Source organism: Lates calcarifer, linkage group LG7_1 (assembly GCF_001640805.2).
Source record: "Lates calcarifer isolate ASB-BC8 linkage group LG7_1, TLL_Latcal_v3, whole genome shotgun sequence".
NCBI lineage: Eukaryota > Metazoa > Chordata > Actinopteri > Centropomidae > Lates > Lates calcarifer.
The window spans coordinates 21,792,679-21,809,837 of NC_066839.1; the positions used below are offsets into that span (position 1 = coordinate 21,792,679).

The 17,159-nt window shown below is 40.2% G+C and overlaps 1 protein-coding gene across 1 annotated transcript in view; it reads left to right on the forward strand.

Moving 5' to 3' along the window:
* Window positions 1-16,569, forward strand: part of LOC108899295 (heparan sulfate glucosamine 3-O-sulfotransferase 5) — a 68,960-nt gene extending 52,391 nt beyond the window's left edge. Inside the window, exons 5-6 of the mRNA XM_018699680.2 lie at window positions 13,569-13,710; window positions 14,697-16,569. Coding sequence (XP_018555196.1) covers window positions 13,604-13,710; window positions 14,697-15,627 — 1,038 coding nt within the window. The 5' untranslated portion in view covers window positions 13,569-13,603 and the 3' untranslated portion in view covers window positions 15,628-16,569. The remainder of the gene's footprint in view (window positions 1-13,568; window positions 13,711-14,696) is intronic.
* Window positions 16,570-17,159: the final 590 nt, after the last annotated feature.

A 17,159-nucleotide genomic window follows, 5' to 3' on the forward strand; every position in this document is an offset into this window, starting at 1 on the left:
GTTCATACTTCAGTGATGCCAGGCTTTGGCTTTGGAGGGAGACATGGTGAAATGGACATGTGAAGAGGAGTCTGCCTAACCAAGCAGAGCTTCCTGCCATGACTGGCAACAGTTGACTGCTCCCTGAGCAGATGATGGGCAGCTCATTGCTGCTTTCTCCACTCTTATAGCATTGAAGTGGATCCCATAGAGTATTCAAGAGACTACTGTCTTTTTGACCACCTTAACATTTCACCTCCTATTTTAACTATTTTAGACATAAAGTACACTTCTAGAGTCATCTTTTAGGTTTATCTTTAACAGCTTTATGGACAGATAAACTGCCTCTTCTGGGTAACACAAAGCTGTTTGTGTCCCTTGGTGTTTTTTCCCATATTTCCTAACACCCTTGTGATATATTTACAGCCATTTATCCATTGAAGTGCCACTCTTTCCTCTCTGTTTCTGTCTTTCCTCCAAGTGTGCTTATATAAGTCTACATCCAGATGTCCTCCACCGTGTGTGGGATGGAGAGGAGGATCTCAGTAGTAAAGATGCCTATCACCATATCACAAATATCCATCCACACACAAGCAGGTGGTATTCTGTACACACAGCACTGCATTAGAACCTATGCATTAACTTGATAACACTCCTATAATACATAATTTGTATTGTTTTTGTTTGGCGTGTTTGTTTCTTTTGCCTGTTAATAAAAACCACAAATAGAGTCACAAACCAGCTAATGTAAAGTACAATCCAAAATTACTAAAACTTAAAAAATATGTCTATATATGATATGAAATAAGACCAACACTGGAAATGCAAAGGAATGTAATTTGCAAAATCACTGCTTGTTTTGCCTGTATTTTAGTTTGGATTTATTATTTATGGTTTGGGGGTTGTCTCTTCTGCTTTTCTATTGGTCCAGTAAACTGTCTGTCAGATCCTGCAAGGAACTTTGGGAAGTGACTGCAGAAAACTGATGCTGTTTCACCAGTAACACTCCCTAGATGTTGAAATTAAGGTTATTTTCACTGTCAATTTTCATCACTGATTCATGATGATCCTTACTGCCAATGACAGATAACCTTGTGGAAAATACTGTGTGTCAATACAGTATGAAAGTGGAAATTTAGAGTAAATGCAACCATGAATCTAGCCAGGTATTCAGTGCTGTTTACAGTACTTAAGGACTTTAGCTACTTTGTACTACAGATATGTTGTGAAGCACTGAAAAGGGAACTGAGGTTCATTACCCAGCCAGACTTCTAGCAGCATCTATAGAGCTATTTTTTACAATCTGACAACTTAACAAAACTTAAAAAACTACAGTGTCCAGGAGCATAGTTCTTTTTAACATAACTTATGACCATAGATCAGCAAAAGTGGGTTGGATCAGAAAGGAGGTAATGGTAAGCATACAAAGGTGTGGTAATCCAGTAAGAGTCAGTTTAAAGAGCTTGACAAACATTCAACTTTTAGAAGTCAGAGTGATTATATGTTGTCATTGTGTATAAATGATATAACATATTTGCAAATCTAAAACATGTAGCATCTACACAACAACGTAGTTGGATGCATTATTCAAAATAGAATTGCTGCAAGTCATTTGCAGACATGGTGTGATGGGATCACCATTGAGACATTCTTAGCAATAAAGTACCATACCACTGACCTAATATTAATACAGATTAAGGCTTATAACTGGAAGGTCAGTGATTTGGTCCCTGCAAAAGACAACATAGCAGTGAGTAGACCTTTGTGATTATTTGTAAATCATAAAATAGATATAGCCTATGCTAGGGGATAATACATAGAGACTGCGCTGTGTGATGCCCTGATAATTGAAGCACACCCTTAAGTCCCCCTTTTTGAGATTGGGAACCACCATCCCAGTCTGCCTTTCCACAGGTACTGCCCTTATCTTCCAATGTGACATTGAAAAGGCCTGTCAGTCAAGACATCCCAACAATATCCAGAACCTTCAGCATCTCAGGATTAATCTCATCCACACCCAGGCACCTTGCCCCTAAGGAGCTTCTTGTCTTCCTCAGTGACCTCTGCCAGAGATATGGGCAGGGCTTTTCCTGAGTCTTCAGACTCTGCCTCTCCTACAGAGGATGTATTTGTAGGGTTCAGGAACCCCTCAAATTGCCTCTTTCCACTGTTCGACAATATCCCAACATGTTTCACTCACACTCTATGTCCCCAGCCTCACTCAGGATGTGAAAGAATTTCCTCTGGAGGTGGAAGTTGAAGACTCCACAGGCAGGGACCTCCGCCAGACGTTCCCAGGTCACCCTCATTACATATGTGGGTTTGCCAGGTCTGTCTGGCAGTTCTTCCCCACCATCTCCCAATCACGCCCTCCAGGTGTCGCCATCATTGCCCACATGTGCATTGAAGTCCTCCACTAGAACTATAGAGTCCCCTGGCAAAATCCCTCTTCAGTCTACCACCCAGAGACTCCAAGAAGGCTGTCTCTGAGTTGCAGGTTTGGTGCATAAGCACATACAAAACCCAGACTCCTCCCCATTGCAACTCACAGTCGCACAGAGGCAGCCCTCTCATTCACCAGCAGAACTTCAACACAGGGGAACTCGGGGACTTATGAGTATCCCCACACCTGCTCAGTGCCTCTCACTCTGGCAACTCTGGAAAAGGAGAGAATCCAGCCCCTCTCCAGGAGTTTGGTTCCAGAACCCATGCTAAGCATGAAGGTGAGCCCAGCTATTTGTAGTTGGTACTGCTCCACCCCCCGCACCAGCTTGGGTTCCCTCCCGGCCAGAGGTGATGTTCCACATTTCAAAAACCAGTCTGCAATGCCAGGTGACAGTTTGGCGGGACCCCACCCTTGCCTGCCACCCAGACTGCAAAGCACCCGACTCCAATGCCCATCCCCACAGGTGCTCCATGTTGCCTCTTCAGGCTGAGCCTGACTGCGCCCAATGGCTACAGGTTCAGCCACCAGATGCTTGCCGGTGGACTCCCCTCCCAGGTCTGGCTCCCAGCAACACAGCTTTCAGGATCACTGTGATGCACTAACCCCTCCACCATGTTAAGGCGAATTTATTATTCTGTGAATGTTGATTCAAATAAGGCTGTGACACAAATTTTCATTTACTGTACAACTGAAATCATATTTGTAAAATTGAGAGAGAAAAGTATCAGCCCAGCTGAGCAGTCTGAGAAACACTTAATGAAACACAAATGATAGTTATGTCCTGCTGAGCTGTACCAATTGCCCACAGCCTGATGGAGAAATTATCCTGGGCAGTGATAGGCCTCTGTTGAGGGAGGTGGATGAAATTTTAAACACTCAAGCTGTCGTCTTTATGCAGAGCAGAAGGCCTGTCAGAGGGAATCACAAGGTGCTTGATGGCTGGAAACAGTTAAAAGGTTTTTGCATAAGCGATGCGTGGCTAATTAGCTCCATGCATATGTCGTCTCCCGTTGCAGGGTTGCCCATACACCAGGAGCCACCCCTGGTTTCCCTTTCCCCCTTACCTTGAGCAATCCCCAAGACATTTATACAGGCTACCAAACCCCTTCCAACATCTACGTCAGTGTCACTTAACAGTGGAGCAAGGCAGACTGATGCGCCTTGGCTCTTGATATGGCTTTCAAAAGGCTTACACATAAAATATCCAGAGCTAAGTCTTTGATTGTAGCTACACTGCACGGATGGCCCAAGGTTGCTGCATGTCAAGCCAACAATAATGTTGAGGAACTGATCAGAGGCTGACCTGACGAATGAGGAGGTGAATGGCATGAGCTGTTCAGCAGAGAGATATCTCAGCAATCCCTGCAGTGTTTTCATGACTCAGAGACTCCTCACTTGCACATTACTCAGCTTTAACCTCTGCCTGCCACCCCCCTCACTCAGCTCTCCTCCAGGGTCTGTGCTAGTCCAGCTATGAAATGAGATGACAAGGTTTTTCCCTGTGTGGATGGGTTGTTGCTGCTTCAGCCTTAAAGGAATGATGGTATTTGTTTACCCCTGGTGTGTGTGTGTGTGTGTGTGTGTGTGTGTGTGTGTGTGTGTGTGTGTGCACAAGTATAATAATTAATGTTAGTCTCTGGTCGTACTACTTTTACATCTATATGAACAAAATTAAAGCACCCATCATGTTTATCTATCTCCTGGTGGGACTTGAGGAAGAAGATGGTTTCTGTTCCATTGTAAGGTGTTGGGTGTCAGTGTGCTGACTGAAACAAAGGTTCATACAGATATGTGGTGATGAAGGTCAGTTTATCTGCTTAATGAGTTCTTAAAGAGGGAGTTTTACTTCTGTAGCTAGCTGTGTCCTCTATTAAGTATAGTTACCTATGGTTTATAGAATGAACTGTCAGACTTTACTTAACACTTACCACTGAGCCACTCATTTAAAAGTAGAAGTTGTAAAATACTGGAAAACTTTGAAGTTATAATCCTTAAAGCTCCACCAGTTTTTCTTTTACCAGTGGGTCAAATGACCACATCATGTAGCAGGAGCTGCTAGTAGAAACAAACCCACAGAGACTTACCATCCCAATTCTGCAATCCCCCTCAGTTCTACAGAATGATTAGAGTGTTTTGACTCACTGTTGCGTCATGTCTGCTGAATGTAGGGAGCTGCTGGTGCTTGGCACTTGACTAACACATTCTCTCATTTCTCAACTTTGCAATGAAGTTGTACATCAATGTTGTGTTTATATCTTTCATCATTCATGTTGCTTTAAGATTTCTATTAAATCAAAGTCCATTTTAGCTAGCTGCATTACTCTATAAATATATTTCAACATACTGGATGGATTGCAAAAACATTTGTTGCAGAAATTCGTGGTCCCCAGAAGATGAATGCTGCTGATTTTGGCAATCCCTCAGCATCATATTTTCATCTAGTGCCACTATGAGGTTGACATTTAGGTTTTCCTTGAAATATCTTAATTGTTGGATTGATTGTTGTGAAATTTGGTATGACCCATGTCCCCTTTAGGGTGAATTGTAATAAATTTGGAGACCATCTGACTTTTCATCATCAGTTCAAAAATTCTGTTTGCCTAATATGTCTCTTGAGATTCTGCCATTCAGCTAATGGTTATCTGGACTTGGTTTTAGATACCTGAAGATGTTTCTCATCTCATTCAAGAAGCTTCTTCAGTTCTGTTTGTCCAGTACTTTGTTTCAATCATCATCATCATGATCATCATCATATTCAGCTTCAGTTCATTCAATTGTAAAACATGGAAAACCAAGAATCTGGCCCTCCATGGTTGATGGATCATGTTGCAAAGTTGCTGAATTTATCTGACCAACAATAAATATTAGAAAAAGATGTAAATAACAGTTGCTGTAATAGGGCCTCTTTAGAATGAAGACATTTCTGCAGAGAAATCCTCTGTTTTGGTGCTAAATGTTTCAGTTTGAGTGTTTACAGTGCCTCACAAGCTCTGTCAAAACAGCATAGTGTCTACAGCAGTGTGGAAGTTCAGGAAGTGTGCTGACTGTTCCTAAACTTGTCAATGAAAAAAATCAGACTTCCTCTGGATATCTCTATAGAGCTATGTTCAGCTGACAAGCAAGCCTGTGAAAAGATGTCTATTCTTGTAGCGTTTGCTGTCTGTACATGTTGAGGAGAGGCTACAGTGCCCAATGTGGGGAACAGCATGTCAGTCTTAATAGAAGAAAATCAGATTATCTGAAGCCACAGAGGCAAGGTGCTGCAGGGAGTACTGGGAATCGAGTGAAGACACAACAGGCACCACTCAGAAGCCTGGCAGTACCAACTGTCTGTCAGTCTGCCTGCAAGGCAAGGACCAGGCTCCAGCAGTTCCTTGCTCCTTCCAGAGCTGTAGGAAACATAGGAGAACTGGGAGCTGGTTGGTTATTAGGGTACAGCCTCCTCTCTGTGTTGGGAATGGTGCTTCACCAACTGTTAGCAGCATGCAGCTGCTCCAGAGACCTCTTTGCCAGCAGGTGTTGGTACCTGATGTGATTCAGGATTCCTCAAGAGGTGGAGAGAGTCCCTCCCATCACACACACACACACACACACACACACACACACACACACACACACACACACATTCACTCTCCTGTTTTGGTCTACACCAACTACTGAGGAAGCTGCAGAGTTGGTGATAATTCTTTATGGCTTTATCACCACAAGTGACCCCTTACATATGATATAGGGTCATTTTTTTAATATAAAATAAATAATATATAAAAATTTTAATTAGTGCAGCTTTAATAATGTGGCCAGACTTAACAGACTATCTTTACATCTGGCTGAGATCAGATCACAGTGTAAACCTTTCTTGTAAAGAGAATATTAGGGGGTTTCAAGTGCAGTTTTGGTCACTACTCAACCCTGGTACATTTTGGGAAAATCTTTATTCCCTTTTGGCAAATGCTTGAAAGTATGATGACATGATGACAGTTTAATGCTTGAAGTAGTATATGTAGCCAGCCATGTGTTCTCACACCTTTTAAAGCGCTATATCTTGTCATTCAATTGAACCTCTCAAAGGAATGTCTTTGTGTTGGTCGTGGGAGTAACTTCACACTTCACACTGACACTTGACATGAAACTTCAAAAGCCTTGTGGGGATATGTCCTCCTGTTTGTCTCCCAGCTCAAAGTTTATGACTGCTGGCTTATTTGGTGTTTGAAGGTCACACAGCAGTTGGGATTGAAGTCAGATATTGCTCTGACATTGTTGTGTCAGAGCTGTGTGAGAAAACAAGGTTCAACACTAAGTACTCTAAGAGATGTCAAGCCTGCAAACCCAGAGAGCTGATCAGATTTGGGATTTCTGAAAACTGTTTGTTTGAACATTCCCCTCTTTATATGTTGATATATCCTAGTGTCTTGACAGCACAGTTATCATACTGTACAAGTTTGTAATTTACTTCAAGGACCAGTGTGATACATTTTCAGCTATCTTGCCTTACTCCAGGTGAAATCTAAGATAAGGTAAGAGTGTAATTACCCCAGGCTGGGGTAACCCACAATATGAGTTTATATTAATCTGAAGTTGTTTCCAATTTATTTATTAGTCATGTAATTTACTGAAGTACAAACTAGCATAAAAGAACAGAAACAAACGATTCAGCATTTGTGTTAAACTGAAACTTCTTGAAACATCTTGTATTTCTATTCTTCATGTAAACGTTGTCATCCAGTTATGCATTTTGTAAAAACCATTTTGACAGAGACGATCAACAAAGACTATGTTCTTTAGTATATGCCATATTCGTGGTCATTTTGTTTTTCTCTTGACCAGTTGATGGACTGGACTTGTTGCAAACTCAGATGCCATCCTGATGATTACCTGCTAATATCTGAGAAAGTTTAAGAAATAAATTATGGATATACATGACATAAGTTGAGTGAGTTATTCAATGGGTCTTGATACATATGCAAAAAAGACTTGCGATTATATTATCATAAGACAGAGACATGGGAGAGAGACAGTGGTATAGGAGATGTACATGTGCAAATGCAAACTGTACATGTACCTGCATGTATTTCATACCTCTGTGTTTCTTATAAAATACACAATGTCAGAGGATGAGATGATGGTGAAGTACGGTGGGAGACAAAGGCATCTGTAGTGATGAGTGATAAATAATGTAGGTGTAATATCACAAAATGGATGCCTGGTTTAGAGGAGCAGAGTGGAGGTCGGCAAAGGGTGGAGCTCTAAGCCGAACAGCAGAATCATTCCCATGTGCATCAATAACAATAATAAAGCACATAGTGGTGAATTATTCATCAATGCTCTGCCCTCTCTCTGTCTCTGCTTCTCTCTTCTTCCTTCACAATGTCTTCAGCTGACTCAACTCCAGTATTAGGAGCTACAGCGTACTGCTGCTGCTGTCCATCTCCAACAAACTTTGGAGAATTTAACAAAGAGCTAAATGCTTATAATTTGTTTAGTTTTTTTTTTCTTCCATGTAAAGGCCTTTGATGACTGAATAGACTGAATCTTTGGAGCATTTAGCTTTTAAGCGTGCACTAGTTCTGTCAGACGATAACATTTTAAGGCTGTGTGAAGTAGACTGTGGTGACTGCAATTTATAGTCACTCCCCCGTCTCGCTCCACAAAGACGAACAGTCAGCTGAATGCACTGTCCCCAGAAATATCAGCGATTGGCGATTCATGTGCGCTCAGTGGATAGATTGGTCTGGTACGTGTAAGTAGGGGAATATACCTTCCATTAACTCTGTCTTGTTGTATATGCTGTTTTTTCTTGCTGGCTAAGTAACCACTACTACACTCAGCAATCACTTGGATTTGTTCATCACTTGTAGTTGGAGGATGTGTGAGCCCTGCAGCTCCACCGTTTACAGTTAGTGAGACTAAGGCTGACCACTGTTGGTGGTGCTGGCTGCTTGTCATATTGCCACATGTGAACTATTTGACATATAAGGCTTTAGAGATGACAAGCCTGACTGAGTTATGTGAAGTGTAGAGAATGGCATTGATCTGACTTGATAGATCTGAGCACAACATAGCATGAGTCGCCATCCAGGTTTTCCTGTTACACCTCCCAGCTGTTACTGCTGCTGCTGTCCTTATGAGTGAGTCCTGAGGCCCCAGAGTTTAGAGTATATGTGTGAATGTGTGTGTGAGACTGAAGGGATTGGTTGTCTTCCTCTAACAACAGTGTTTTCAGTAATACAATGAATTAACAGGATTGGAGGGAATCTACTCAGAGCTCAGCTGCAGTGGTCTATTTTTATCATGCCCTTGTGTACTCGTCTAAAAATGAGAACAGAGCAGTGTAGATTATTAGCGCAGCGCAGCAAGTGCCTTAATAACTAAACAGGTTTTTGTGCAGTGTCACAGTAAATAGCCACTTTTTATCAAGCTCATATATTCCATGTTCCAGTATTGGGAAACTAATTATATTTGTTATCAGGCCTGTAAACAGCATCGCTTTTCAGTGTTTTAATTACACTGAAAAAGGCCAGTCAGCATTTCTCTTAATTGCTTAGAGTTTGTTTTGTAAATGTTTTCTGCTGAAATCCTTCTCAGCCCGTCAGCCCAGAGGGATGTGAGCTCATGTATGATTGATCACTCATGGCACATGTCAGTCAAAACTGTGTGTGTGTGTGTGTGTGTGTGTGTGTGTGTGTGTGTGTGTGTGTGTGTGTGTGTGTGTGTGTGTGCGGGGTGGTAAATTACCTTTTCATTCCATTCCTGCTTAACATGAAGGATCTGAGATGTGTAGAGATCAGAAGCTGAGATAAGAGAATGAAAAAATGTAACTTTCCACAAAAAATATCAAGGTCTAATGAGTTGATTACTGTATTTACATCACTGAGTACATTCATGGTCCAATGAGGATTAACCTACTTCATTTTGGACACATCAGTAGATTATAACAACAAAGATTAAAGGTGACAGGTTAGAGTCTGTATAGTTTGTGCAGAATAATGGTCACTGTGGCCAACAGTGACAGAATATTGGCAAATGCTGAAATATAATGTAAATTTAATGTGGTCATAAATCCAGCAAACTGGCTCAGTAATGGCAGTATTAGAACAATATTTATCTCAAGTTTGCTAATATCAGCTAAGATTAGCTACTATAAACTACTGGTCATACCACACCAAGTAAGACTGTTGCAGCAAAACAACAGTCTGAGTGTACTGAACTGAACAACTTTTCACTTTAAATTGGAAGAATGTTCTTCTTTAAAGAAATTATATAGTCTCACTCAAAAACATACACAAAAAAGTTATATTCAGTAGATTGGTATGATGTTTGCTGAACACCCATTTAGATTTCAATAATCTCATGACCTTTTCATCAGTGCAACCCTCAGGACAAACTTGACATTCTAAGCCTACTCCTGGTAAGGGTGCGAGAATAACAAAATGGTGTTTGTTCCTTGTAATACTTTTGTGTCCAGGATGCCATGAACATGGCAGTGTTTTTGGGTTTTTTTTCTTTTGCTTTAGAGATTAGTTACCAGTCAGTTTCTTTGTGGCATACTGAAGAGCACTACAAACTACAAACTATTTGCTGAGCACAGCCTATTGCACTTGTGAACTATAAACTAAGCTCTGTCATACATCTCTTGCAAATCTCCTGCACTTATGACTGCTCCCCCACAGAAAAAAATATTCACACTGTATAACTTTTCAAGTGCAATTTGATTTTTCTGATCAAACACCCTGTGCCCATCTACTGCTGGGAGAATTGTCACCAAGATTATTACTGGCAGTGTACTTCAATCTAAAGCTTCTGCAGACATATTTTATTTCCCTTGCTGAGCATTCCTGTGCTCACTGCATCATTGCTAGCATTTCTGAAGGAGACTACCTCCATTTTCTCTTCTCTTTCCTGGCAATGCAGCTACCCTCGGGTTGTTCGATCAAAACACCCCACTGTTTTGAAACCCTACAGAGAGAGAACAGCAGACTTTATTTGGGTCACACTGTACAAGAATCTGCTTTATAGACAAGGTAAATTACCTTTCATAGGTGATTGTACCTGGCAGGAGCAGAGGTTGAATTTCACAAGTCAGTAGCATGAGACATTTTTCCAGCACCACAGATTAGTACAATCCTATCACTGTAGAATTTACAACATTCGCAAGGGAAAGATGATTTTCAATACTGTATATGCCTCTCTCTAATTGTATGGTAGAGTTGAATATGCACACACAAAAGTGGCGGCTTTTCTGTGTGCAGTGCATAGTTTATGAAAATAAACTGCTTCATAATTGATAATTCTGTACGAGCCCCCTCTTGTGCTCACGGCCTGGTACAGCTGTTGTGGTTGTAGCGCCTTGACAGGGAAAACAATTAATTTCTATGTGTGCTTATAAATAAGTCATAAAGAATGTGCAGAGTGGTACTCTCTATTCATTAGTACAACAGAGTATGCTGCTATGAGTCTCTGCTCTGTCTGTACGCTCCAGAAGTTTCCATTTTAATGAGCCTAACTGTTAAGTCTTTAAAACAGGACTATGTAACTTTTGATGAACAGTACTCTGGTCTTAAGAGACAATACCATTTGTTAAACCTGTCCATCCACCAAGTCACAAAACCATTATTTCAGAAATTACTGTTAGTTACCAACAGTAAAACTGCCCACCAAAGACCATTGTTCAAGGTAATTAAACCTAACTTTTAATGAATATATTACTACTAGTAATAATAATAATAATAACAATAATTATACTGTCAGTGTACAGTACTTTTAACTCTCATGTGGCCATGTCTGTCACACAACTTTATCAGTGGAAGTCCTTCCCACTCTCTTCACCATATGATGTGAATGTAGCATTGTATACATGTAACCCAAGTCTTACAGTCAAGCTGATACACTAATGTCAGCTGTAGTGTCAGTTGTAATGTCATGTCACAGCAATATGTATCTATCTCTGAAAGCTAAATGCTAAAGTAATGCTATTGTTGATATAACTATACTGGTCTTACCAGTTCAAGTAAGACTGTAGCATCAGAACACCTAAGTGTATTAATTAATCAAGGATGCAAGTTTTCAATCCTAAGAATGAAACTTTTAAATGTAAGAAAAAAAAATGTTTTTTTTTCCCTTGAGAAGTTACAGTTTCACTTTAATTCTTAAAGTAAAAAAAAATCTGGATAATATATCTCATTTTCTTGAAGTAAATGGCATACTCTGAAGGAAGGTGGATTATTTTAGAATGGTGTGTGACCAATAAAAGAAACTGTGGCCAGACTTTATTTCCATGGGAAACAATAGAATTTATCACTCCCATGTTTCAGAGATACAGGATGTAATGAAAAACATTTCTTTTCCAAATAGGACTCTACAAACATAGGGCTGGCCCCTGGCTAACTGGCTTTATTCTTCTGCTTTGTCAGACTGATGAAATTGCAATTGCTCTGCTGGTCTCCCTTCCAAAGCCACCAAAAGGCAATATGAGTGAAATGTTTTCCAGTCACACTGGGGTCAAAACCTCTTTCTACTTGTTTATGAGATGCTCCAGAGGATCTGCTCTATTGGTAATGGTAGGCAGTTGTAAAGGCTGGGTTAGAGTGCAATTAGCCCTTTTGTAATAGTGCTATGACTTCTGTATAGATCTGTTATTCCATAATGTGATTTACTCAGTCACACTGTGGTAAGATTGAAGATGCAGGAAGGGCTGCAGGTATTGATCTGCAAAAAACTGTTTCTTTAATTGTGACCCGTGCTCCATCTGTATAGAGGGATGCAGTGCCTTCTCTTGGAGGAAAAGATTAACCCTTGAATTTTCTTTGAAGGTCAAAAGAGCAATAAGAATTAACATAATGTGACCATCCGTCTGTCTTTTTCATCTTTAAGGCCTTATCTGCTGTCTGGGGAGTTTGAGGGATGGAGATTTTAGAGTCTACTTTCACTGAGGAAAGCAAACAAAAAAATGCTAAAGCTGAGATAAGAGCCAGATGTTTTTCTCAGGAGTTGCTGAAGACCAAAACAGAGAGATTAAATGTCTGACTTGCATTCATCAGTCCTTAAAAGAATACTGATGTTGCTCCATGTCCTACTGATACTTTTTTTCCTGTGCAATCCAAAGTATTTTGGTGTTATTTCAGTGTCCATTTTTAATTCTATAAAAGTGAATAAGTATAAAAGACAAAGAAAAGAGGGGAGTGGAGGAAAGAAGGAAAGACAAGATATGGTGAGGGAGGAGCTGTGGATTTGGAGGATTAGTAACAGTTTATTCTTCATAGTCTCTTGGAGGGGCATCCACAGGGTCCACAGGCTCCTCACTCGTGCCCAGTGTCAGAGGCAATGGGCACATTAATGATCTGACATGAGAAAGGGAGAAATGGTGACAGATAGATGCATGAAAATAGTGATAGGAGGGTATAATAAAAGTACAAAAGGCAAAAATAAAATGTACAAAGACAAAAACAAAATGTGTATTTAAATGAATAAAGTAAATTTAACTCAGAAATGTAGCTTATCTTGGGAGCATTAGCATTAGCTTCATCCTTGTTCTTGTCATTATCCCCAACATCCAGACAACTGGAGTACTGGTTCCTACTACTACTATTACTACTACTAATAATAATGACAATAACAACAGTGACAACAATCCTAGTAAAGTCACCAGCAAATGCAAAAATTAAAACAAGGAATAATGAGGAATTATAGTAGTAATAGTCTGACATATTCATAAAGTAACTGTGGCAGGCTTAAAATGGATAGAGAGAGAAACAAAAAAATAAACCCCCAAGAGGTAGGAGATTGTGAAAAGGAGTCTCTGTTATGAGGATTTAGTTTGGGGGATGAGGGAAACTTTCAATCAAGTTTCATTTTGTGTTTTATGTGTTATATAATATAACACATTCCTGTCTCAAAGCTGGGCCCCAGCAGGCCTGTACATTGGATCAAATCTGATTCTCAAGTTGTCAGAATCAAATAAATAAATAAATAAATGTAACATAGTGGTGGTTTGTGGGTGAGCATTTTCTCTAATGGCACTGCAGCACTTTTCAGGCATGTGTGAGTGTGGCTTAATCACTTGTAAGACTTGATTGAGTGTGTGTTAATAAACATTAGGCTGTCTCTCTTCCCCTGGTGATTAGTGGTTTATGTGCTGTGCTCTCTGCAGGCTGAAGACGCAGTCCTGAAGATTGATGGAGGGCCATGCTATTCAAACAGCAGGCATTGCTGAGACAGAGGCTCTTCGTTCTGGGCAGCCTTGCTATCGGAAGTGTCCTTTATCTCGTGGCCAGGGTTGGAACCTTGGATAGGTAAATCATCACTGTCACATTCTGAAAAAAAAAATTATTTATTTATTTTTCTTTTAATTCACACTTGCTTGTACTGAGTAATATAACAGCATTCAAGTGAACTAGAGAATCAGTATAGGCAATCCTCCACATCACAAAGTTGATTAAATGTGCTGCTTCATACAAGAACATGGCCATTCTTAGGACAAAAAGGGATGTTTTTACAGTGCAGTGCCTCCTACTTGGGAAGGTAGGCTATGCCAGTTCTCCCAAATGGAAAAAGTATAAGATCTACAACACTATGTAAAGTGATGGCCTAATTTTCTGCAGATTTCTACAGTTATATTTTCAGCTACTTAGTAGAAAATTTTCACCATACTTATCTGGGTGTGTTTTGACATGTTTGACATATATATATATATTCTTTTACAAAGAGCAAGTTTTTGTTGTAATTACACACTGCATTAATCAAAACCTTCATACTGACAGCTGCTTAAATTACCATGTGTTATGTGAAAGGTGTCACTTGTGATGATGTAAAATGGCTGTTGGGAGCTGGAGGTTCTTGGGCAAGTTAAAGCTGCACTAATCAATATTTTTTATATAAACAAAATGACTAAATGTGATGTTAAAGGGGTCACTTGTAGTAACTCACTCTGACTGGAGTTTCCCTCAGCTTTATGAGCCTTTTTAGCATCATTAAACAAATTTTTTTTGTTTATGAAAACCCAGGGTTCAATAATAGACAATATTACCTGATAAGATGTGGAATAAAATGTATTTTCTGTGCAAATAATTATAAATTATTGTATAAAAGCTATCATGGCCGACTTTATTTGAAATCATTTCAAAGGCGAGCACTTTCTGGATGTTCAGCATAAAAAAATTCACCTGAAATAAAATCTTGCACTCTTGTGCTTTAACCAAACCAAACATTCCTTTGCAAATGAAATTATGAATCCTTGTTATAAACAAGTTTCATGTTTCTCTTGTTATGTCTTTTTCAGGCTACAACCCATTTGCCCCATTGAAGGCAGACTGACCCCCCATGAGCCAGAACAAATTCCTCTCCGCACCCTGCAGTTTAAGCGTGGCCTGCTCCATGAATTACGTAAGGGCAATGCCACCAAAGAGCAAATCCGCTTGCACAACCTGGTCCAGCAGCTGCCTCGCGCCATTATCATCGGAGTGCGCAAGGGGGGCACCCGTGCCCTGCTGGAGATGCTTAACCTGCATCCAGCAGTGGTCAAGGCTTCACAGGAGATCCACTTCTTTGACAACGACCAAAACTATGCCCGGGGCATCGACTGGTACAGAGGGAAAATGCCCTTCTCCTTCCCTCATCAGATCACCATTGAGAAGAGCCCTGCCTACTTCATCACAGAGGAGGTCCCTGAACGCATCTTCAAGATGAACTCCTCCATCAAGCTGTTGATCATTGTCCGTGAGCCCACCACCAGGGCTATATCTGACTACACGCAGGTTCTGGAGGGCAAGGAGCGCAAAAACAAGACCTATCACAAGTTTGAGAAGCTGGCTATCGACACTAACACCTGCGAGGTGAACACAAAGTACAAAGCTGTCCGGACCAGCATCTACACCAAACATTTGGAACGCTGGCTGAAGTACTTTCCTGTGGAGCAGTTCCACATCGTGGATGGGGATCGCCTTATCACGGACCCACTGCCGGAGCTGCAGCTCGTCGAGCGCTTCCTCAACCTACCCTCAAGGATCAGCCAATATAACCTGTACTTCAATGCCACCAGGGGATTTTACTGTCTGCGATTTAACATTGTCTTCAACAAGTGCCTGGCAGGCAGCAAGGGCCGCATTCATCCAGAGGTGGACCCATCAGTGGTGACTAAACTGCAGAAGTTCTTTCACCCCTTCAATCAGAAGTTTTACCAGATCACTGGTAGAATATTCAACTGGCCATGATGAGCTTTGAACTTCTCCACTGAGATTCCTTGGATTGGTGTTTTTTAAAACTCCATGCTATTATTAATAGCTATTAAGAAATTAATAGCACCTTGACTGTATTTAATACAGCAACGACAGTGTGACCAAAATATAAAAGGAACTTGATGTAAGTCTGTTTTTATGTGTGTGAAAATAAAACAAAATAGTTGACTGGTTTGACTAAAAGATTCAGTTCAAAGCACTTGCAAATTGCAAATTAATTCACCTGTCTGTCAGTGTTCCCCATGAAGAAAAAAAAAAACAGGACTGAACTGTGATTAATTAAAGAAATTATTTTTTTGCTTTTTAAAAGACTATCAAACACTGACATTCATGTTGTTAAGATAAGCTTTAAGTGTGATGTTTTTTCATGATAAAACCCCTTAAAAGATGACAAAATGACATCTTACAAATGACAAAGTTGTTTATTTGTTCATCATGTTGTTTATTTGACAAAACTGCATGTGCAATCAAGATGCCATGATAACATAATAGGATCTTGTATTAGTTAGTTGTCTTCTGTTGTCAGTTTATGTTGTTTTTCACATTTGTTTTTTAATTCATGAATCGGTCCATCAGAGGGTGACCTCTAGTTCTCAATCCGACATTATCCAGAAAAGTCAGAAAAGAATCAAATGATTCAAGTTGGACTCAAAACCCTCAAAGAATTTCAGACTCGAGCTTGTGTTTTATTGTATGTTGTTTCTTCCCCTGCTGCTTTTTCATTGGGTTGTGAAATACGGCAAAAAGCCATAACACACACACAAAAAAACGTTGTCCTCTGATGACTCTTGTCAAACCAACTGCTTATTCTAAGATGATTAACAAAGTCTGTCTGTTTCTGTGCAAATATTCATTCTGTATCATGTGTGTTATTAAAAAAGGTTAAATTAAAAGAACATGTAGACATTTGTCAACTGATTTATTTTGTACTATTGTTCATTTTTTGATATCAAAAAGAATAGTTTAACATTTTGGGAAACAGATGAGAAGATTGATACCACTCTCACATCTGTGCGTTACGTAGTAAAGGGGTAATTAATTCTGTTGGGTCTGAGTGGTTAAGCGTTTGCACAGAAAAGTCTTTCACTTGCTTGATTGGAGCACCGACTGCATAGTTCCACTCAGTGAGCTGGTGATCCTGGGCTTCCAGAGCTAGAAGTGCTGTTACACTAACCATCATGCCAAACTCAGTTTAGAATTCTTGACATTTTCAGAGTTTCCTCATTGGATATCAGATGAGCACTAATTTTTAATAACTTCTGAGTCTTTTTAACTGATCTATAGTACAGCATTAATGTTGAATTTGCTGGGCTTTTCACTTACAGGAACCAAAGCTCCGCTTCGTCGTGTATTCTTGCAGGAGATTGTACCCACTCAACAAGAACAGGTGTTCAGGGTACGGAGTGGGAAAGAAAGGGATACCATTTTCCCTCTATTCAGTGACGGGATTAAGGACAAACAGCTCAAGATTAGTTTTTATTACAGCAATTTGAGCATTAAAGAGACTG